The sequence below is a fragment of the Pseudophryne corroboree genome, chromosome 8, assembly GCF_028390025.1.
Source record: "Pseudophryne corroboree isolate aPseCor3 chromosome 8, aPseCor3.hap2, whole genome shotgun sequence".
Taxonomy (NCBI): Eukaryota; Metazoa; Chordata; class Amphibia; order Anura; family Myobatrachidae; genus Pseudophryne; species Pseudophryne corroboree.
Window position 1 is genome coordinate 406,584,064 of NC_086451.1, and position 24,627 is coordinate 406,608,690.

Here is a 24,627-nt window from a genome sequence, read left to right on the forward strand (position 1 = left end):
CACTGGACTGGACTTATATGGCAGTATCACTGGACTTATACGGCACTACCACTGGACATATACGTCAGTATCACTGGATTTATACGGCAGTACCACTGACATATACGGCAGTATCACCGGAATTATATGGCAGTACCACTGTTCTTATACGCAGTGCTACTGGACTGGATTTATACTGTAGTACCACTGGATTTATACGTCAGTACCACTGGACATATACGGCAGTATCACTGGAATTATATGGCAGTACCACTGGACATATACAGCAGTACCACTGGACTGGATTTATACAGCAGTACCACTGGACATATACGGTAGTATCACTGGATTTATACGGCAGTACCACTGGACATATACAGCAGTACCACTGGACTGGATTTATACGGCAGTATTACTGGACATACACGGCAGTATCACTGGACTTATATGGCAGTACCATTGGTTTTTTACAGCAGCACAGGGACACCACCACTGGACTGATGCAGGACAACACAGCACCACTGCAACGGACTGGACTTATACAGCAGCACTGGACATATGGCAGCAGAGGACACCGTCACTGTGACTGAACTGATGCAGCAAAAGACACCACCACTGGACTGATGCAGCACAACACAGCACCACTGGACTGGACTTAAACAGCAGCACTGGACATATGGCAGCAGAGGACACCACCACTGTGACTGGACTGATGCAGCAAAAGACACTACCACTGTACTGATGCAGGACAACACAGCATCACTGCACTGGACTTATACAGCTACACTGGACATATGGCAGCAGAGGACACCACCACTGTGACTGGACTGATGCAGCATAATACACTACACTGGACTGAGCAGCACAAGACAGCACTGGAATCGCCACCCCACTTTACCGCACAGACACTGAGGATGGAGGCACGTCCTCTCGCTACACTCTCCATTTCCAGAGTGAAAATGGCGGTGACACGCGGCTCCTTATATGCAGTGTCGGACTGGGGCATGAAGGACCCACCGGGGGAATGCAGGGATAGGGGCCCATACTTAAGGGTGTGGCCAGCCTACAAAGGGGGTGTGGCCAACCTCCACAGAGGTTTGAAATACACAATAGTCTAGTGCAGTGTAATGCAACATATCTACCATGTATAATATAAGTGCACAGTCTGGAACCTGATCCCTAGAGGAAGGAGTGGGTACTCAGGCAGTGAGGCCTACTGGTGGTTTCCCTGGTACCCCTGTGGGCCAGTCCGACCCTGCTTATATGGAATCCAAAACCTGTGAGAATCCGATAGCGGGATGATGACATTTTGCCTCGTTCTGGTTTCCAAGTCTGGCGGTAAGTCCCGAGCCGGACTCGGATCCGGGGACGGGACGTGAGGTTTGGTAGGGTTCGGTTCTCTGAGAACCAAACCCGCTCATCTCTAGTATTTACATGTCTGCTCTACACTGCATTTATTATGCAGCATATGGCAGTGGTTCTCAAGCTGTGTGCCGTGGCACCCTGGGGTGCCGCGGAACCCCTGCAGGGGTGCCTCAGGTTAGTGGTCCAGGACCAATTCAAAATATTTATGGTCAATGTAATAGGCAAAACCAGTGCTGGTGGCTGCCACTTATAAAATATGTGGAAAAACAGAAGCAAATTGTGTCTCTTACCACACAGTTAACCTAAGGATGACATATAAACTTAATTTACTTAATTTAATATTTATTCTAAATTTCTCAATACTAACTTTTGTCCTAGTGGCCCCGTGAAAACAATTCTGATACTCTAGGGCGCAGTGATTCAAAAAAGTTTGAGAACCACTGGCATATCGTATGAATGTGCAGTACTGGATAGTATACAGTATCAAAGAGTCACACTTAACTTGATGAACATTCCCTCCCCCAGGTATCCTTGTCAGCAATGGGGAATGCTGGAAGCAAATGCGCCGTTTTGCACTTACCACCCTAAGGAATTTTGGCATGGGGAAGAGAAGCATAGAAGAGAGAATCCAGGAGGAGGCAATGTGTCTTGTAGAGGAATGTGGCAAAACTGAAGGTACAGAAAGACTTTATGGCTCATACTTCCCTTCTGTCTATGTCACCCTGCAGTAGGAGGGGCAGACCCCATATCTCGTAGCTCTCTTCTGTCTGTGTCACCCTGCAGTGGGAAGGGCAGGCCCCAGGTCTCATAGCTCCCTTCTGTGTGTGTTACCCTGCAGTATGAGGGGCAGGCCTTATGTCTCATAGCTCCCTCCTGTCTGTGTCACCCTGCAGTGGGAGGGGCAGACATCATGGGGTCTATTCATGAAGCAGCGAAAAGTGTGGAGAAGTGAGCAAGTGGAGAATTTGGCCATGGCAACCAATCAGTATTGAAGTAACATTTATAATTTGCATACTATACAATTGTACAGAGCAGCTGATTGGTTGCAATGGGCAACTTCTCCACAGGCTCACTTCTCCACACTTTTCAGTGCTTCATGAATAGACCTCCATGTCTTGTAGCTCTTTTCAGTCTGTGTTAACCTGCAGTGGGAGGGAAGGACACCATGTCTCATAGCTCCCTTCTGTCTGTGTCACCCTGCAGTAGGAGGGGCAGACCCCATGTCTCATAGCTCCCTTCTGTCTGTGTCATCCTGCATTAAGAGGGACAGACCTCGTGTCATAGCTCCCTTCTGTCTGTTTCACTATAGGGTATAATCAATTGCTGTCAGATTCATTCCGACATGCATTTGTCGGAATGGATCCAACAAGCCCTATTCAATGAGCGGACAAATCCGACTGTCTGATTTGAGCCAAATTCGACTGTCAGATTTGACCATTCCCGGTGTCCCGTCCGGGCTGCTGCTGTCAGCAGTCAGCCCTCCCCGTGTGTGAGATCACAGGGAGGGGTTGGAGGGAGCCTCAGATCCCCGCATAGCCACACAGCCTAGTGCCGACTGGGGAGTGCTGCCAGGAGAGAAAGGAGCCCGGCTGGGGGGACGGCCGTCAGGTACTTGCCTATGTGCCCTGTGCCCCTATTGCCCACCGCCCCGCTCACCGTCTCATTTCCTCAATCCAAATTTTTTTAAAGTCGGATTGAGATTGTCGGAAACGGGGCCAAAACCTATTTGATTTCGCCCTGTTTCCGACAGAAGCACGTGGACTGGCAGCTATTACGCCGATCCATGTGCTTTCCATCAAGTCAGAATTCCCAACTTGTCGGAAAAATTAGGGGTCTATTGAATAGGTCGGAACCCCTTCCGACCTAAAATTGTCAAAAACTACAGTCTTTCCAACAAGACGGCAGTTTCGACTTCAATTGAATATACCCCATGTCTCCTTGCTGTTACTGGTGTCACTGATATTGCTATTTGGTGTCTGTCTAGGGAAGCCGTTTGACCCCACGTTCCTCTTTAGCTGTGCTGTATCCAACATTATCTGCTCTATCGTGTTTGGGAAGCATTTTGAGTACAAGGATGAGCAGTTTTTGACTCTGCTGAGAAATATCTACAGGACCCTACGCTTCATGAACTCTACATGGGGTTTAGTGAGTATCAACATATCAGAATACTAAGTAGCGTAACTAACAAGGGTGCAGGGGTGCAGCTGCTATGGGGCCCGAACTGCTTCCAGGACCCACCAAAGAAAAAAAGAAGAAAGAAGCATTTTCTTGGACGCACTCTACCACTAATTATTTGTTTAAAATATCTATTCTTTATTGGATATACGTTAAAATTCTTAAGGAATTGGTGAAATACTAAAATATAGTGTGAATAAGAAAAACAAAATGTGATAATAAAAAACTACTTGTTTCCGAATGGTGATCCCTCAAAGTATTATTTCAATAAAGGCTATATTGCCTATAACATAGTATCCGTGTCTTTTATTGGTGTTGTCCTATAAACAGCTTTTTAGTAAATATAACAGGCTACCAGTATTGTTGCTTGTCCTTTAGCAACAGTTTAAAGTATGCTCTCATACAATGTAGCTACTATTGCTGTTCTTGTAAATTGTAGCTTATAAACATTGCTGACTCTCATACAATGTAGCTACTAGTGCTGTTTCTTATAAACTGTAGCTTACAAGCATTGCTGGCTCTATTATAAGGATGTATCTCTGTTAATCTTTCATGCAGGGGAGATATTTCCTCCACTAATTACCCTTAATAACCACAATTACTTGCAATTATATTCTTATATGCTGCAGTTATTAATTAGCTAGATTTTGTTGTATATTGTCCAGTTGTCTGTGATTAACACGTCATCCTTTCTATATTAATCAAGGGATATCTTTCCCAACTTGTCTAGTGTATTGTCTTATAAGCTATTTAATAAATCAATTAGCCTGTATATATCAACCATTACACTTCCATCCCATCTGAGTGATTGTATGTGTTTTTAGCAACCGTGCATAACACTGTTATTTCATTGTAATCTCTCTGTGTCAGTAGTATTTTCTATTCGTTTATTATTCTAATAGTACTGATTAATACTGGAGAGTAATTGGATTAAATGTATTATGATCACAGCACTGTATGACCTTGTAGGCTGTGATCATATGAGATGCAGGTATGCACTGGAAACCGGCCGCCCGTCTTAATGCCGCTGGCCGCACTGAGCTCAGCGTGTATGCGGGCTGACGCCGGGACTCCCTGCTCTCTCTCTCCGTCTGACGGCTTCACTCACGAAGCCACTGCCGGCAGCGGAGATCGTGAGAGGGGGCAATCACGGTCTGTTGCTTATCTCAGAGGAGGACAACACATTTGTATTTACATTTACACTTATAGACACATTATTAGCATTTGTTTAACTTTGAGTTCTAACACCACCCGGAAGCAGCCCACGGCCGTTCCACCTTAGGCTTCCTCAGGGCGCCCTGAGGAAGCCTAAGGTGGAACGGCCGTGGGCTGCTTCCGGGTGGTGTTAGAACTCAAAGTTAAACAAATGCTAATAATGTGTCTATAAGTGTAAATGTAAATACAAATGTGTTGTCCTCCTCTGAGATAAGCAACAGACCGTGATTGCCCCCTCTCACGATCTCCGCTGCCGGCAGCGGCTTCGTGAGTGAAGCCGTCAGGCGGAGAGAGAGAGCAGGGAGTCCCGGCGTCAGCCCGCATACACGCTGAGCTCAGTGCGGCCAGCGGCATTAAGACGGGCGGCCGGTTTCCAGTGCATACCTGCATCTCATATGATCACAGCCTACAAGGTCATACAGTGCTGTGATCATAATACATTTAATCCAATTACTCTCCAGTATTAATCAGTACTATTAGAATAATAAACGAATAGAAAATACTACTGACACAGAGAGATTACAATGAAATAACAGTGTTATGCACGGTTGCTAAAAACACATACAATCACTCAGATGGGATGGAAGTGTAATGGTTGATATATACAGGCTAATTGATTTATTAAATAGCTTATAAGACAATACACTAGACAAGTTAGGAAAGATATCCCTTGATTAATATAGAAAGGATGACGTGTTAATCACAGACAACTGGACAATATACAACAAAATCTAGCTAATTAATAACTGCAGCATATAAGAATATAATTGCAAGTAATTGTGGTTATTAAGGGTAATTAGTGGAGGAAATATCTCCCCTGCATGAAAGATTAACAGAGATACATCCTTATAATAGAGCCAGCAATGCTTGTAAGCTACAGTTTATAAGAAACAGCACTAGTAGCTACATTGTATGAGAGTCAGCAATGTTTATAAGCTACAATTTACAAGAACAGCAATAGTAGCTACATTGTATGAGAGCATACTTTAAACTGTTGCTAAAGGACAAGCAACAATACTGGTAGCCTGTTATATTTACTAAAAAGCTGTTTATAGGACAACACCAATAAAAGACACGGATACTATGTTATAGGCAATATAGCCTTTATTGAAATAATACTTTGAGGGATCACCATTCGGAAACGAGTAGTTTTTTATTATCACATTTTGTTTTTCTTATTCACACTATATTTTAATATTTCACCAATTCCTTAAGAATTTTAACGTATATCCAATAAAGAATAGATATTTTAAACAAATAATTAGTGGTAGAGTGCGTCCAAGAAAATGCTTCTTTCTTCTTTTTTTCTTTGGTAGCTTCATATGAGTCTAGGACTCAAAAGCATTTGGAGGGCACCTGCGAACAGGGTCATATAGGGTCGAGAGAAACCCCAAGTATTTTTAGTAACGCAGAGAGTACCATAATACAACTGAACTGTATACACAAAAAATTATAGTTAAAGAACTGGTGCGGGATTACACAAACTACATGTACATTGCTTCCAGGACCCGCTTTTCCCCCTCTACCCATTCATGGGTTGCTTTCATGGCCCGTAGCTCTCCTTCACCCCTGCTAAGAACGGCCTCCGCTGATATCATAATCCCCCATTCCCCCAATGCTGCAGTCTCACAGAGGATGCAGCAGAGGATGTGAGGTGGGTCTACCTGGCTGGCTCTGAGTGCCGCGATTTGTGGGTATTTAGAGGCGGGGCTTAATGGTGGAAAGTGCAGAGACCTCTGCTGGAGTCAGGTAGTGCTCGTTCCCCCTCCCTCTCTCTCTCTTTCTCTCTCTGCACCCCCCTCCCTCTCTCTCTCTCTGCCCCCCCTCTCTCTCTCTCTGATACTCTCTCTCCGTTGCTTCTGTCTCTTGCTCTCTCCCTGACAGTCTCTCTCCCAGACACTCTCTCCCTCTCTCTCTCCCTGACACTGTCTCTCTCTCTCTATCTGACATTGTTTCTCTCACCATCCCTTTCTCTCCCTGACACTGTCTTTCTCCCTCCCTGACACTGTTTCTCTCCTTGTCTCCCTGACACTGTCTCTATCTCTCCCCCTGACTGTCTCCCTGACACACTCTCTCTCCCTTAGACATTCTCTCTCCCTGACTGTCTTCCTGATACACTCTCTCCCTGAAACTCTATCTCTTTCGAACTGATGCCCTCTTTCTCACTCTCTGTCTCTCCCTATTTCTCTCCCTGACACTCTCTTACTCTCTCTCTATCTCTCTCCCTCCCTGACACTCTCTATCTCTCTTATTCCCTCTCTCCCCTCCCTCTCTTGTTCCTCCCCTTCTGTCCCCTCCCTCTCTCCCTGACTCCCTCTCTCTTGCTCCTCTTTCTCTTTCTCTCATTCTCTCTTTTTCCATGAAACCCTCTCTCTCTCTCTCTCTCTCTCTCTCTCCCTGACACCCTCTCTTCTTGCTCCTCTCTTGTCTCTCTCCCCCTTACACCCTTTTTGTTTGTAACTGTCTCTATCCTGCTCCCCTAAGTGGCATTGCAGTGACAACACCAGACAACATTAAGATTGCTGTGACCGCCACACAATATTGACAGCATTTTGGCATTTTAGTGACTTTCCTACATAACTAATTACCCTGGGCAGCACGGAAGGAAGGGGATGAGAGAGCAGAGATACAGCAGCAAAGTGCGGGGAGAGTGGCAGCTGCAGCTGGTAAGCCCTGCAGCCACCTTCATGTAGATGAAGGATGTCTCGTTCAAAAACATCCTTCACTTTTGTTGTAGGCCCCCACCAGGAGCCGGCAACCTGGGGCAGCTGCCTAAAGCTGCCTGATGGTAGCAACGGCCCTGCACACAGGAGGACACACCATAGTCTTTCTTTCTTTCTTTCTTTCTTTCTTTCTTTCTTTCTTTCTTTCTTTCTTTCTTTCTTTCTTTCTTTCTCTCTCACACTCACTCTATAGATGAACAGAGTCACACCCCGAAACGTTGATGTATTTTGGACATGATTTAATAGTTATTTACATTCAGTTTCTGAGTACCGCTTTTAGGGCCTAATTCAAGGGTGATTGCAAAACAACATTTTCCTCTAATCAGCAAAACCATGGCCCTCATTCCGAGTTGTTCGCTCGCTGCTATTTTTAGCAGAATTGCTAATAGGCTAAAATCCGGCAGTTCTGCGCATGCGTATGCACAGCAGGGCGCACGCGCTAAGTATTTTTACACAAAACTATGCTATTTTACTCACGGGCGAACAAAGCTTTTCAATCGCTCTGCTGATCGTAGTGTGATTGACAGGAAGTGGGTGTTTCTGTGCGGAAACTGGCCGTTTTCAGGGAGTGTGCTAAAAAATGCAGGCGTGCCAGGTAAAACGTAGGAGTGGCTGGAGAAACGGAGGAGTGGCTGGCCGGATGCTGGGCGTGTTTGTGACATCAAACCAGGAACTAAACGGACTGAGGTGATCGCAATCTAGGGGGTATATTTACTAAGCTCCCGACTATTTTTTGATTTGGACCGATTTGGTGTTTTTTCTTCAAAGTGTCATCTCGGGAATTTACTAAACTGAAATCACGGCAGTGATGAGGGCATTCGTATTTTTTTTTAAGTCAAAGAAAAAAAATATGAATGAATACACCATCGGTCAAATACGCCTATTTGATACAACTCGGTAATTTACTAAAAATTCTATTTCACAAACACTGCCGGCAATAGCCAAACACTGCCGTGAAAAAATACCATTCGTAAAAAAAAAGCAGTTTTAAAATAGACCTGCTTTTTTTTACTGTGTTCTGATAGGCATGCACGGATCCGTGAGATCCGTGCATGTTTATCAGTGGGAAGGGGTGGGAAAGTGTTAAAACATTTTTTTTAAAATGCGTGGGGTCCCCCCTCTTAAGCATAACCAGCCTCGGACTCTTTGAGCCGGTCCTGGTTATAAAAATATGGGGGAAAAATTGACAGGGGCTCCCCCATATTTGAACAACGAGCACCGGGCTCGGCGCCTGGTCCTGGTACAAAAAATATGGGGGACAAAAAGCGTAGGGGTCCCCCGTATTTTTTGAACCAGCACCGGGCTCCACTAGTCAGAGAGATAATGCCACAGCCGGGGGACACATTTATATAGGTCCCTGCGGCCCTGGCATTAAATCACTAACTAGTCACCCCTGGCTGGGGTACCCTGAAGGAGTGGGGATCCCTTAAATCAAGGGGCCCCCCCCTCCAGCCACCCAAGGGCCAGGGGTGAAGCCCGAGGCTGTCCCCCCCATCCAAGGGCGGCGGATGGGGGGCTGATAGCCAAGTGAAAAAAGAAGAATATTGTTTTTTGTAGCAAAATTACAAGTCCTAGCAAGCCTCCCCCGCAAGCTGGTACTTGGAGAACAACAAGTACCAGCATGCGGGGGGGAAACGGGCCCGCTGGTACCTGAAGTACTACTACAAAAAAATACCCAACAAAACACAGAACACACACACCATGACAGTAAAACTTTATTACATACATGCACACCTACATACATACATACATACATACTTACCTATGTTCACACGAGGGTCGGTCCACTTCTCCATGTAGAATCCACGGGGTACCTGTGAAAAAAATTATACTCACATAATCCAGTGTAGCTTGTGTCCTCTTTGCAATCCACGTACTTGGCAAAAAAACAAACCGGAAACCCGAACCACGCACTGAAAGGGGTCCCATGTTTACACATGGGACCCCTTTCCCCGACTGCCGGGACCCCCCCTGACTCCTGTCAAAGAGGGTACCTTCAGCCAATCAGGGAGCTCCACGTCGTGGCACTCTCCTGATTGGCTGTGCGCTCCTGAGCTGTCAGTCAGGCTGCGCACGGCAGAGATACAATGTAGCGCATAGGCGCTCCCTTGTATCCAATGGTGGGAACTTTGCGATCAGCGGTTGAGGTTACTCGCGGTCAACCGCTGACCGCAAAGTTCCTTAGGAGTAGGTCTGGAGGCCTAGTAAATATGCCCCCTAGGAGTAGGTCTGGAGCTACTCAGAAATTGCAAGGAAATACTTAATAGCAGAATTGCTAATCTTTCGTTAGCAATTCTGCTATGCTAAGATACACTCCCAGAGGGCGGCGGCTTTGCATTTGCATTTCTGCTAAAAGTAGCTAGCGAGCAAACAACTCGGAATGAGGGCCCATGTGCACTGTAGGTGAGGCGGATAATATGATTTTAATTACCTACCGGTAAATCCTTTTCTTGTAGTCCGTAGAGGATGCTGGGGTCCACTTTAGTACAATGGGGTATAGACGGGTCCCTTGGAAGCCATGGGCACTTTAAGAGTTTAATAGTGTGGGCTGGCTCCTCCCTCTATGCCCCTCCTACCAGACTCAGTATAGAAACTGTGCCCGAGGAGATGGACAACTTCGAGAGAAGGAATTTACACAGATAGTGGTGAGATTCAAACCAGCTCACACATACAAGCCAAACCAAGCTAACCAGCTTGAAACATAAGCAACGGCAGAACAACATTACTTAACCAAGTAACAACACAGTTCTAAACCAAGAACGAAGTAGTACTGAAGTAACCACTGCAGGATAAAGAAGCGCTGGGCGGGCGCCCAGCATCCTCTATGGACTACGAGAAAAGGATTTACCAGCTGGTAATTAAAATCCTATTTTCTCTTACGTCCTAGAGAATGCTGGGGTCCGCATTAGTACCATGAGGATGTACTAAAGCTCCCAGAATGGGAGGGAGAGCGCGCAGGCTCCTGCAGAACTGATTGACCAAACTTTAGGTCCCCAGAGGCCAAAGTATTGAACTTGTAGAACATAGCAAACGTGTTCGACCCAGACCAAGTAGCTGCTCGGCGAAGCTGTAAAGTCGAGGCACCCCGGGCAGCCGCCCAGGAAGAACCCACTTTCCGAGTAGAGTGAGCCTTAACAGATTTTGGACACGGCAATCTTGCCGTAGAATACTCGTCTGCTTAGAAGAAGGACACCCAACCTTGTTGAGATCATAAAGAACAAACAGAGAGTTCGACTTTCAGTGACAAGCAGTCCTCTTCACATAGATCTTCAAAGCCCTCACAACATCCAAGGACTTAGAGGGAAGTGAGGAATCAGTAGCCAATGGCACCACAATAGGTTGGTTGATATGAAATGCTGACACAACCTATGGAAGGAACTGCTGTTGCTTCCTGAGCTCAGCTCTATTTTCATGGAAAATTAAGTAGGGGCTTTTACAGGACAAAGCCCCCAATTCCAACACACGTCTAGCAGATGCTAACGCCAACAGTGTGACAGCCTTCCAAGTAAGAAACTTGACCTCAACCTCCTGTAAAGGCTCGAACTAATCCGATTGAAGGAATTGCAACACCACGGTAAGTTCCCAGGGTGCTGTAGGAAGCACAACGGGAGGCTGGATGTGCAGAACCCCTTTCGAGAAAGTCTGAACCTCAGGGAGGGCAGCCAATTGTTTCTGGAAGAAAAATGGATAAGACCGAAATTGGGACCTTTATGGATCCCAAACGTAGGCCCACATCCACACCTGCTTGCAGGAAGAGTACAAACCGTCCAAGTTGAAACTCCACCGTAGGAAATTTCTTAGGTTCACACCAAGACACATACTTTTTCCAAATCCAATGTAAATGCTTAGACATTACTCCTCTCCTAGCCTGTATGACCGTAGTCAGAATGCCCTTCCGAGCTAAGATCTGGCGTTCAACCTCCGTGCCGACAAACGTAGCCATGGTAAGTCTTGATAAGTGAACGGCCCCGTTGCAGAAGGTCCTCACGAAGAGGAAGAGGCCTCGGATCTTCCAGCAGGAACTCCAGAAGATTCGTGTACCAAGCTCTTCTTGGCCAGTCAGGAGCAATGAGGATCGCCTGAACTCCTGTCTTTTTGATGAGTTTGAGAATCCTTGGGAAGAGCGGAAGTGGAGGGAACACATACACTGACTTGAACACCCACGGAGTGACCAGGGCATCCACCGCCACTGCCTGTGGATCCCTATACCTAGAACAGTACCTCCGAAGCTTCTTGTTGAGGCATGAGGCCATCATGTCTATTTGAGGTACGCCCCAAAGACTTGTCACCTCTGCGAACACCTCTAGGTGGAGGCCCCACGCTCCAAGATGGAGATCGTGTCTGTTGAGGAAGTCCGCTTCCCAGTTGTCTACTCCCGGAAAAAAGATTGCTCACCGCGTGCTTTTCCACCGAGAGGAAGATTCCTGTTACCTCTGACATTGCAGCTCGGCTCTTCGTTCTGCCCTGTCGGTTTATGTAGGCCACCGTCATTACCTTGTCCGACTGCACCTGAATGGCCTGATCTTGCAGAAGATGTGCTGCTTGTAGAAGACCATTGTACATGGCTCTTAGTACCAGAATATTTTTTGGAAAGATGGATTCCAGACTTGACCACCTTTCTTGGAAGCTTTCCCCTTGGGTGACAGCACCCCAACCTCTGAGACTTGCATCCGTGGTTAGAAGGATCCAGTTCTGAATCCATAACCTGCAGCCCTCGAGAAGGTGAGGCATTTGCAGCAACCATAGGAGTGAAATCCTGGCTATCGGCAACAAACGTATTCTCTGGTGCATGTACAGGTGAGATCCCGACCACTTGTCCAGGAGATTAAGTTGGAAGGACCGTGCATGAAATCTTCCATACTGCAGAGCCTCATAGGAGGCAACCATCTTCCCCAGAAGGCGAATGCACTGTTGAACCGATACCCCAGCTGTCCTCAGGACATCCCGGACCATTGTTTGTATCACCAATGCTTTCTCCACAGGTAGAAATACCCTCTGCACTACTGTGGCGAGTATCATCCCTAGGAAAGAAAATTTCCTTGTCGGCTCCAAATGTGATTTTGGAAGATTCGGATCCATCCATGATCCCTGAGCAGTCGAGTCGTGAGAGCAATGGACTGTAACAAACTCTCCCTGGACGATGCATTTATCAGCAGATCGTCCAGATATGGAATTATGTTCACTCTCCGCTTGCGGAGTACCATCATCTCTGCCATCACCCTGGTGAACACCCTCTGTGCCGCGTAGAGGCCGAATGGCAGTGACTGGAAGTGATAGTGACAGTCCAACAGCGCAAATCTGAAATAAGCCTGATGTGGTGGCCAAATCGGAATGTGGAGGTACGTATCTCTGATATATAGGGATACCAGGACTTCCCCCTCCTCCAGATCTGAGATCACCGCTCTCAGAGACTCCATTTTGAACTTGAATTCCCTCAAATAAGGGTTTAACGACTTCAGGTTCAAAATCGGTCTGACCGAACCATCCGGTTTCGGTACCACAAATAGTTTTGAATAGTAACCCTTGCTTTCCAGATGAGGTGGAACTAGAACAATGACATTTGCCTTTTCCAATTTTTGAATGGCTTCCTGTAGGATAGCCCTTTCTGTCAGCAAAGCTGGTAAGCCTGATTTGAAGAATCTGTGAGGTGGGAGCTCTTGAAACTCCAGCCTGTACCCCTGGGACACAATGGCCCTCATTCCGAGTTGTTCGCTCGCTAGCTGCTTTTAGCAGCTTTGAACACTTTAAGCCGCCGCCTACTAGGAGTGAATCTTAGCTTTGCAGAATAGCGAACGAAAGATTCGCAAAATAGCGAATAGAATTGCGATCAGAAATTTCTTTGCAGTTTCCGAGTAGCTCGATACTTACTCTGCCACTGCGATCAGTTCAGTCAGTTTCGTTCCTGGTTTGACGTCACAAACACACCCAGCGTTCGTCCAGACACTCCCCCGTTTCTCAAGCCACTCCCGCGTTTTTCCCAGAAATGGCAGCGTTTTTCCGCACACTCCCATAAAACGGCCAGTTTCCGCCCAGAAACACCCACTTCCTGTCAATCACACTCCAATCACCAGAACGAAGAAATTTCTTCGTTAAGCCGTGAGTAAAATACCAAACTTCTTAGCAAATTTACTTGGCGCAGGCGCGGTGCGAACATTGCGCATGCGCAGTTTGCGAAAAATCGCTGCAATGCGAAGAAAAATAAAGAGCGAACAACTCGGAATGAGGGCCAATATCCTGTAATCAGTGATCCAGGCCAGAAGACACCCAGACATGACTGAAATGTCTGAATCTCGGGGGTCATTCCGAGTTGTTCGCTTGTTATATTTTTCTCGCAACGGAGCGATTAGTCGCTAATGCGCATGCGCAATGTCCGCACTGCGACTGCGCCAAGTAAATTTGCTATGCAGTTAGGTATTTTACTCACGGCATTACAAGGTTTTTTCTTCGTTCTGGTGATCGTAATGTGATTGACAGGAAGTGGGTGTTTCTGGGCGGAAACTGGCCGTTTTATGGGTGTGTGTGAAAAAACGCTACCGTTTCTGGGAAAAACGCGGGAGTGGCTGGAGAAACGGAGGAGTGTCTGGGCGAACGCTGGGTGTGTTTGTGACGTCAAACCAGGAACGAAACTGACTGAACTGATCGCAGATGCCGAGTAAGTCTGGAGCTACTCAGAAACTGCTAAGAAGTGTCTATTCGCAATTCTGCTAATCGTTCGTTCGCAATTTTGATAAGCTAAGATTCACTCCCAGTAGGCGGCGGCTTAGCGTGTGCAAAGCTGCTAAAAGCAGCTTGCGAGCGAACAACTCGGAATGACCCCCCTCATTCCTACCCGCCTGCTGTAAAGGCTAGGAGGTCCAACATGCTGAGGATTTTGAGGAAACAGAGCCAGGCTTCTGTTCCTGGAATCCTGCAGGTGCATGTTTTCTAGATTTTCCCCGACCACGGCCAATATTTACTAAAAATCCGAATTTGTCCGATTTGTGTTTTTTTTTCTAAGTCCCAACACGGGAATTCACTAAGCACAAATCTCGGCAGTGTTTGGGCTATTCGTAATGGTTTGATTGGCAAAGTTCAGAAATACGAATGAATAGACCATCGGTCAAACACAGCTGTTATTTCACACAACACGGGTATTCACTATTCATTCGTATTTGGGTGTTAGTCTCTGAGTGCTCAAGTGCGGGTGTATTTTTTTGCGACTCGTTAAAAAAAGCAGCAAAAAAATAGACCTGCTTTTTCCAGTCGAGTTTGGATAACCATGCACGGATCAGTGAGATCTGTGCATGGTTATCTATGGGAAAGGGTCTGTTTACTGTAAAAACTGGGGGGGGGGAATTTGTGTGGGGTCAACCGCTGATCGCAAAGTTCCCACCATTGGATACAATGGAGCGCCTATGCGCTACATTGTATCTTCAGTGCGCAGCCTCAATCACACTACAGGAGCGCACAGCCAATCAGGAGAGTGCCACGACGTGGCGCTCCCTGATTGGCTGAAGGGACCCTCTTTGACAAGAGTCAGGGGGGGTCCCAGCAGTCGGGGAAAGGGGTCCCATGTGTAAACATGGGACCCCTTTCAGTGCGTGGTTCGGCTTTTTGGGTTTGTTTTTTTGCCAAGTACGTGGATTACAAAGAGGACAGAAGCTACCCTGGATTATGTGAGTATACATTGTTTCTCAGGTACCCCGTGGAGTCTACATGAATAAGTGGACCGAGCCTCGTGTGAACATAGGTAAGTATGTATGTGTGTAGGTGTGCATGTATGTAATAAAGTTTTACTGTCACGGTGTGTGTGTCCTGTTTTTTGTTGGGTATTTTTTTGTATTAGTACTACAGGTACCAGCGAACCCGTTCCCCCCCCCCACATGCTGGTACTTGTGGTTCTCCAAGTACCAGCTTGCGGGGGAGGCTTGCTGGGACTTGTAGTACTGCTACAAAAACAATATTCTATTTTTTTCACAAGGCTATCAGCCCCCCATCCGCCGCCCTTGGATGGGGGGGACAGCCTCGGGCTTCACCCCTGGCCCTTGGGTGGCTGGTGGGGGGGAACCCTTGATTTAAGGGGTTCCCACTCTTCCAGGGTATCCCGGCCAGGGGTGACTAGTTAGTGATTTAATGCCAGGGCCGCAGGGACCAAGATAAAAGTGTCCCCCGGCTGTGGCATTATCTCTCTGACTAGTGGAGCCCGGTGCTGGTTCCAAAAATACGGGGGACCCCTACGCTTTTTGTCCCCCGTATTTTTGGCACCAGGACCAGGCGCAGAGCCCGGTGCTGGTTGATCAAATATGGGGGAACCCCTGTCATTTTTTCCCCCATATTTTTTCAACCAGGATCGGCTCAAAGAGCCAGAGGCTGGTTATGCTTAGGAGGGGGTACCCCACGCAATTTTTTTCAGATTTTAAAACAATTTAAACACCTTTTTAAGGTACACAATGAAGCCCTGCACGGATCTCACAGATCCGTCCAGGATTCCTTGTGTTTTGTCAGTCAGTGTTTTACTCATCACTCCCGTAAAACACTGCCTGACATTACGAATCATATCAACATCGGAAAATACGAATTTGGAAAAGTCGGCAGCTTAGTGAATGACCGTATCAGGATTCAAAAAGTTGCAGTAAAATGCACCCGATACCATTCGAGATCAAACACTCTTAAAAACGGCAAAAACACGAATCTTTGTAAATATACCCCCACGTGTTAAGAAAGTGTGTGTGTGTGTGGGGGGGGGGGGGGGGGGCTTGGACTTCTTAACCTTTGCAGTCCGAAAGGACTGCATTGTAAACGTAGAAAATAATTTCTTCAGTGTCTGAGTGGGAAGAAAGGTTGACTTACCCATGGATGCCGTGGAGATCCACGCATCCAATGCTTCCCCAAATAGAGCCTGACCTGTGAAGGGTAGGTTGTCCACACTACTCTTGGATTTCGCGTCTGCAGACCATTGGCGCAGCCAGAGTCCCCTGCATGCCAAGACAGCCATGGAAGATGTCCTTGCATCCAAATGACCCAGGTCCTTCATGGCCTCCACCATGAAACCAGCAGAATCCTGTGTGTGACGTAAAAACATTTCAATGTCACTTCTATCCAGAGAATCTAATTCCTCTAGTAATGTGCCAGACCACTTTACTATGGCTTTAGAAATCCATGCACAGGCAATGGTGGGCCTTAACGCCACGCTTGAAGCAGTGTATATGGATTTGAGCGTAGTCTCAATCTTGCATTCTGCAGGTTCTTTCAAAGCGGTAGACCTAGGGACAGATAAAACCACCTTTTTAGACAGCCTAGATACAGAAGCGTCTACCATAAGGGGTTTTCCCACTTTTCCCTATCCTCCCCAGGAAAAGGAAAAGCAACAAGAACCCCATTTGGGATCTGCAATTTTTTTCTCCGGGTTTTCCCAGGATTTTTTAAATAATGCATTTAATTCCTTAGACGCAGGGAGGTCAGGGATGCATTCTTATTGTCTGTAAAGAACGCCTCTTTGACCTGCTCAGGTGCTTTGTCAGTGATGTGTAACACATCCCTAATGGCCTCAATCATGAGCTGCACCCCCTCTGCAGGGGAGGCAGATATAACATATGTAAAAATAAAGCAGCCAGTATTTACCCTGCTCAGAAACAAAATAACCAGTGATGTGCACCGGAAATTTTTCGGGTTTTGTGTTTTGGTTTTGGATTCGGTTCCACGGCCGTGTTTTGGATTCGGACGCGTTTTGGCAAAACCTCCCTGAAAATTTTTTGTCGGATTCGGGTGTGTTCTGGATTCAGGTGTTTTTTTACAAAAAACCCTCAAAAACAGCTTAAATCATAGAATTTGGGGGTCATTTTGATCCCATAGTATTATTAACCTCAATAACCATAATCTACACTCATTTACAGTCTATTCTGAACACCTCACAATATTATTTTTAGTCCTAAAATTTGCACCGAGGTCGCTGGATGGCTAAGCTAAGCGACACAAGTGGCCGAAACAAACACCTGGCCCATCTAGGAGTGGCACTGCAGTGTCAGACAGGATGGCACTTCAAAAAAATTGTCCCCAAACAGCACATGACGCAAAGAAAAAAAGAGGCGCACCAAGGTCGCTGTGTGACTAAGCTAAGCGACACAAGTGGCCGACACAAACACCTGACCCATCTAGGAGTGGAACTGCAGTTTTCTAGCGAGAGGATGAGTGCTTCCATCCTCATGTGAATCTGAACCACTAGCCATGGACATAGGCCAGGGTCTCAGCCGTTCCTTGCCACTCCGTGCCGTAAATGGCATATTGGCAAGTTTACGCTTCTCATCAGGCTCTTTCAATTTTGATTTTTGGGTAATTTTACTGAACTTTTGTTTTTTGGATTTTACATGCTCTCTACTATGACATTGGGCATCGGCCTTGGCAGACGACGTTGATGGCATTTCATCGTCTCGGCCATGACTAGTGGCAGCAGCTTCAGCACGAGGTGGAAGTGGATCTTGATCTTTCCCTATTTTAACCTCCACATTTTTGTTCTCCATTTTTTAATGTGTGGAATTATATGCCAGTATCAATAGCAATGGCCTACTACTATATATACTGCGCACAACTGAAATGCACCACAGGTATGGATGGATAGTATACTTGACGACAGAGGTAGGTAGAGCAGTGGCCTTCCGTACCGTACTGCTATATATACTGGTGGTCACTGTCAGCAAACTGCAAAACTAAAATGCACCACAGGTATAGAATCTAGATGGATAGTAAACTTGACGACACAGAGGTAGGTAGAGCAGTGGCCTTCCGTACCGTACTGCTATATATACTGGTGGTCACTGTCAGCAAACTGCAAAACTAAAATGCACCACAGGTATAGAATCTAGATGGATAGTATACTTGACGACACAGAGGTAGGTAGAGCAGTGGCCTTCCGTACCGTACTGCTATATATACTGGTGGTCACTGTCAGCAAAACTCTGCACTGTACTCCTCCTATATAATACTGCTTGTCCCCAGTCCCCACAATAAAGCAGTGTGAGCACAGATATATGCAGCACACTGAGCACAGATATGGAGCGTTTTTCAGGCAGACAACGTATAATACTGGTGGTCACTGGTCAGCAAAACTCTGCACTGTACTCCTCCTATATAATACTGCTGCTCCCCAGTCCCCACAATTAAGCAATAAGCACAAATATTTGCATCAACATTAATAAACGGAGAGGACGCCAGCCACGTCCTCTCCCTAACATTTCCAATGCACGAGTGAAAATGGCGGCGACGCGCGGCTGCTTATATAGAATCCGAATCTCGCGAGAATCCGACAGCGGGATGATGACGTTCGGGCGCGCTCGGGTTAACCGAGCCATACGGAAGAATCCGAGTATGCCTCGGACCCGTGTAAAATGGGTGAAGTTCGGGGGGGGGTACGGTTTCCGAGGAACCGAACCCGCTCATTACTAAAAATAACCCACTCAAATCTAACTCTCTCTGCACATGTTATATCTGCCTCCCCTGCAGTGCACATGGTTTTGCCTAACTGCTAACGATAGATAGATAGATAGATAGATAGATAGATAGATAGATAGATAGATAGATAGATAGATAGATAGATAGATAGATAATACAGGGAATGGCGGCACTCAAGGTCAGATCCAAAAAGAACGGGTCACCACAACCTCTTGTAATTCAGCGTTTACATTATTATACAAATTTTCATCAGGAATGTTGAATTACAATAGGCCGTGGTGATCTGTTCTTTTTGGATGTGACTGTGAGTGCCGTCATTCCCAATATTATTATACTTAATGTGGAGGGCACCTGGGATGCTGTATACACATATATAGATGCACACACAGGGGGTGGTCACAGTGTATAAACATATATATATATATTCGCCCCACAGCAGATGGCAACATGCCTCACTCTCCCCTTGCAGTATTCAGCATCCATCCGACCCGCGCATGGAGATAGGAGCTCTGGGCAGGTACTCAGAAAGGAGCCTCGCCCAACCCCCGATCATCCGCTGCTGCTGCCTCCCACACCCGGCCACCACTACAAAGCCCTCAGCGAACCAAACCTGGGCACAGTTCATTCTTGTCAGCTCATCCACAATGACAGTGCACTGTGCAGGAGAGGAGATCGAGCGGCGTGAGGTGCCAGCTCAAATAAATGTAACCTCCATTAAATAGCCCTGTCATCAGGGCCCCTGGGACTCACCGGGCCCTAAGCATCTGCTTGGGTTGCTTTGTGGTAAATCTGCTACTGCATAGTACATCTCCCCCAAAGCCTGTAAAGTGGCAATTAGGAGCTGATTGGTTGATACTTTATCTCTCTCCACTTTATTTCCAACGTTTGATACATCTCCCGCAATATCATATGGATGCGTGCCAATTTTGGGTAAAATGTATCAAACCTTCTAAACTGAAGAAGTGGCTGAAAGAGAAGGTGCCCATGACACCAATCAGCTTATATATAACATTTTATAGAATGTATATTGTAGCTAGCACTGTCCTGGCAGGGTAAATATAGTACCAGTATTACAGAGACTTGGCTAGATGAAAATGCAGCACCAATCTTGGAAGCTGCAGTTCCAACAAACTACTCTGTCATTCACAACCCCAGACTGGACCACAGGGGACGGGGTGGCCATCTGCTATAAAAAAGCACTTAAACTTAGGGGCTGCTCAGTGGAAATTACTCATTTGAGTATATCGCTGCCCAGAATTCTACATAATTAGGTTTCAGAGTTCTTCTTATTTACTGCCTCCTTGGAGATGGGAAGATATTTCTACAAGAGTTTGCAGGTTACTGGACTAGTTCTGGAGCATCAAAGATGGCTGATCCTTGGGGATTTCAATGCATGGGTTGACGATGACCTCACTCAACTTGGCCAAGATCTCCTGTGCACAAAATTCTTTGCAGATAAAATATCCACCATCCGGGCTGGAATCTGCACAGTGACACCAAAGGAGATCCTGCCAATGTAAGCCACCTGTCTTCATGGAACAACTTTGACCAAGTGGAAGTAAAAGACATTGATGAAATTACCCGAATGTTGTGTCCCACTACGTGTGATCTGGACCCTGCCTCAACCAAGCTTTTATTAGGGTGTATGGAAATAACTGGCCCTGTATTTGCAAAAATAGTTCAATGCTCTTTGCAGACAAGCATTTTTCCTTAACCACTAAAGGGAGCAACTGTCAGACAACTTCTTAAAAAATCTAATTTAGACCCCGACTGCATGTCCAACTACAGGCCAGTATCAAACCTTCCTTTTCTAGGAAAGGTTATTGAGAAAGTGATTGCTACTCAACTAGAAACCCGCCTGTCAACCCATGACATTTATTAATCCATTCCAGTCAGTATTCAGGAGAAGACATAGTACCAAAACAGCCCAGGTATGGGTTGGGTATGTGTGACCACCGCTGGGAATGCCAGTGGGAAGGGGGGGTGCAAAAAAGCCCCTTGTGGGCTCTCTGTCAATAGTTCCTGTTAGACTGTCAGGTTTTAGAGAGGGCAAGATGTAGCCATCGGTAAATGTGACCACTGGTCACATAACTACACCCCCCTGGTATGCGTGCTTAATGATCTTCTTATGGCAAGAGACAGAGGTGACGGTACACTCTTAATCCTTCTGGATCTCTTTGCAGCATTTGACACCATGGACCATGGGATTCTAATTGAGCGCCTGAAGAATTTCTGTGGACTGGATGACACAGTCCTTTGCTGGTTCAAATAATTTCTTGCTGGCAGAGTTTCGTCTGGAGTATACTCTTCATCACCCGTGCCATTGACTTGCGGTGTCCCACAGGGTTCTATACTATCTCCCATGCTTTTGGCAGTATACATTGTACCACTGGGTGAAATAATCAGACGTCATGGCCTGGTCTACCACTCCTATGCAGGTACTGATAACCCAATAACAACTCTATATGGTTGTCTATCTGAGCTCCACGAGTGGATGAGTGCCAGTTGGCTGCAACTGAACCCTGATAAAACAGAAATCCTGATGGTAGGTCACAGAATGAGACTTCAGCATAGCCAACTGACAGGACTTACGGTTGGGAGTTCAGAACTATAAAACACTGAACATGTGCGGAATCTTGGTTTGGTCCTGGATAGTAGTCTGACACTTAAACATCAGGTATTAGCCACAATCAAATCCTCATTCTTTCATCTGATGAACATAGCCAAAATCAAGCACTTAATTCCCTCAGAAGAGCTGTCTAAAGTCATACATGCATTTGTATCATAACACCTAGACTACTGCAATGCCCAAAAGCAGCAAAAGAATTACGCTGCTTGCAGATGGTACAAAATGCAGCTGCCAGGCTATTAACTAACCAGCCCTGTTCCAGCCACAAAACACCCATCCTCTACTCCCTTCACTGGCTGCCTGTAAAATGGCGAATCATTTTCAAGATTGCCTTACTCACTTTCAAAGCCCTGCATGACCAGGGACCAAGGCACTTGAAGAAGCTTCTGATTCCTCAATGTCCCACTTGATTATTATGATCTGTAGATGTAGGACTACTAACAGTACAGTAGAATCTCCATGAATTCATCTGCTTTCAGCTTTGTGGCTCCAACTCTATGGAACTCTCTTCGCTGCACAGTTCAAGAAGCCTCCACTCTAGAATCCATTAAAAATAGACTCAAAATTTACCTATTTGCTCACGCATTTCACTAATATCTACTGTTAAGCTTATTTTGGATTGTGAGCTGTAATAGGTAAATTAAAAGCACTTTGAGTCCTATTAGGAGAAAAGTGCTATATAAATATTATTATTATTATTATTATTATTATTATTATTATTATTATTACATATTGTAGTAAGAATGCCGCTAAACATTGTGAAAAGGACCAAAAATGTTCTCAACAATCCATAAATGGAGCCCTAATCTGCTATACTGACTTGATTTTGTAGATTTTCTACTACTTCCATGGGCTGCTGATCAATGTTCCTGGGCCCCACCAGCAAGGTGTGCAATGTCTGACAGCTCTTAAAACATTTGTCAAGGAGAGGGTGAAAAGCAGCTTGAAGACCCTGGATGCCCTCTCTCCCCGGCACTTTATTGACTGTTTTCTGATTAAGATGCAGCAGGCAAGTAACAAAATGTCCTTATGTTAAATATTTTTTTTGTTTGCTGTCTTGGGGGCATATTTACAAAAGGTCGATTTCCATCGATTTTATAATTTTTAACTAGAAATGTGCCCTGGACCATTTTTGCTTGATTTGGAGTTGGCTCTGATTTGAATATGGATTTGGATTTGCAAAACTGCCGTGACTGGTTTTGAATTTGAATTTGCATTTATTTTTTTAAATTGACAAAAAAGCTAAAATCACATCATTTGGGCCTTTTTTGTTCTTAGAGTATTATTAACCTCAATAACATTTATTTCCAGTCATTTCCAGTCAACTTTGACCATCTCACAGATCACAATTGTTTTCACCAATATTGGCCAAATGCTGCAGTGATCTGGCTGGTTACTAAGTGATAGAGCAGCCGCACATATACATGGCAGTTTATAGCACATCTACTGTATGAAACATTGCCATTAGGGTAAAGCGCATCAAACAGTACAAACAATAGATCTATATATATGTATTTTTTTCTGCTTTTCAACATGCAGCTTAGTTCAAACTGCATGGAGTCACAGGGCTTATAGATGCACGTGAACAAAGTGCACTAAGGTAAAGCGCATCAAACAGTATAAACAATAGAACAATGTATTTTATTTTATTTTTCTGTTTTTGAACTTGCAGCTCAGTTCAAACTGTATGGAGTCACAGGGCTTTGTACAAAGTGCACTAGAGTAAAGCACACCAAGCAGTACAAACAATAGAACTATATATATTTTTTTTCTTTCTGTGTTTTTGAACTTGCAAATTGGTTCAAATTGCATCACAGGGTTTATAGATGCATGTTAAGTCCATGACTTCTCCAGCGGCACCCCCGCTCTGTGCCTGAATCACATCACCATACTTTTGTATGGTGATTGCAATTCATGAAGCAATGGAAAGCTCAGCTTTCCATTTCTCCATGCAGTTCAGGTTCGCCATCTCAGAATGGTGTAGCCTGTACTGCGGTGTGTTAACTGCAGGGAAGCTCAATGCTTCCCTGCTCTCTACCCGGCACCCAATGTTGGCTCCGCCCCCCTTACCTCCAAGCAGCCTGCCGGGAGTTCAATGGGCAGCACATGCACAGAGGGACCCACTGGCATACTCCAGACAAAAGGGGACCACTGGAGGAGTCAGCGTTGCTGGAGACCCAGATACTCCATCATAACGTCGAACTGATGCGATGTATAGTGATAAGTAACAATTTGCTTCTTTTTTCTTTATGAATTATGACCAGAAGCTGGTCAGACATTGAAGGATAATTGTTTAGATCAGCCAATAAAACAACCAATCTGAATAATTATCATTCAGTGCATGGACATAAACAATAATCATTTGCAGCCTGAAAACATCTGAAAGATGGTCTGAATCATTTGGTTTGATTATCAAACCTTTCTATTCCTTCCAGTGGTGCAAGTAAAATAAATGTCTTATAGGTACTGTGTGCATGTGTGCCAAAAAAAATGGGTGTGGTCAAATGCCACATGGGGCGTGGCCAATTAAAATGGGGGTGTGATACACATATGGGGGGCCAGATACACATATGACCCCAATAGTACCAGATACATGTTGCCCCACAGTGCCAGATATACATTGCCCCACAGGGCCAGATACACAAATGCCCCCACAGTGCCAGATACACAATGCCCCCACAGTGCCAGATACACAATGCCCCCACAGTGCCAGATACACAATGCCCCCACAGTGCCAGATGCACAATGCCCCAACAGTGCCAGATACACAATGCCCCACTATGTCAGATACACATTGCCCCACTGTGCCAGATACACATTGCCCCACTGTGCCAGATACACATTACCTCACTGTGTCAGATACACATTACCCCACTGTGCCAGATACACATTACCCCACTGTGCCAGATACACATTGCCCCACTGTGCCAGATACACATTACCCCACTGTGCCAGATACACATTGCTCCACAGTGCCAGATATACATTGCCCCAAAGTGCCAGATATACATTGCCCCACTGTGCCAGATATACAATGCCCCACTGTGCCAGATATACGTTGCCCCACAATGCCAGATATACATTGCCCCACTGTGCCAGATATACATTGACCCACTG

General features: G+C 45.8%; 1 protein-coding gene across 1 annotated transcript in view; it reads left to right on the plus strand.

Moving 5' to 3' along the window:
* LOC134949330 (cytochrome P450 2B1-like) overlaps positions 1-24,627 on the plus strand; it is a 73,207-nt gene that overhangs the window by 10,152 nt on the left and 38,428 nt on the right. The window contains exons 3-5 of the mRNA XM_063937826.1: positions 1,870-2,019; positions 3,329-3,489; positions 22,343-22,519. Coding sequence (XP_063793896.1) covers positions 1,870-2,019; positions 3,329-3,489; positions 22,343-22,519 — 488 coding nt within the window. The remainder of the gene's footprint in view (positions 1-1,869; positions 2,020-3,328; positions 3,490-22,342; positions 22,520-24,627) is intronic.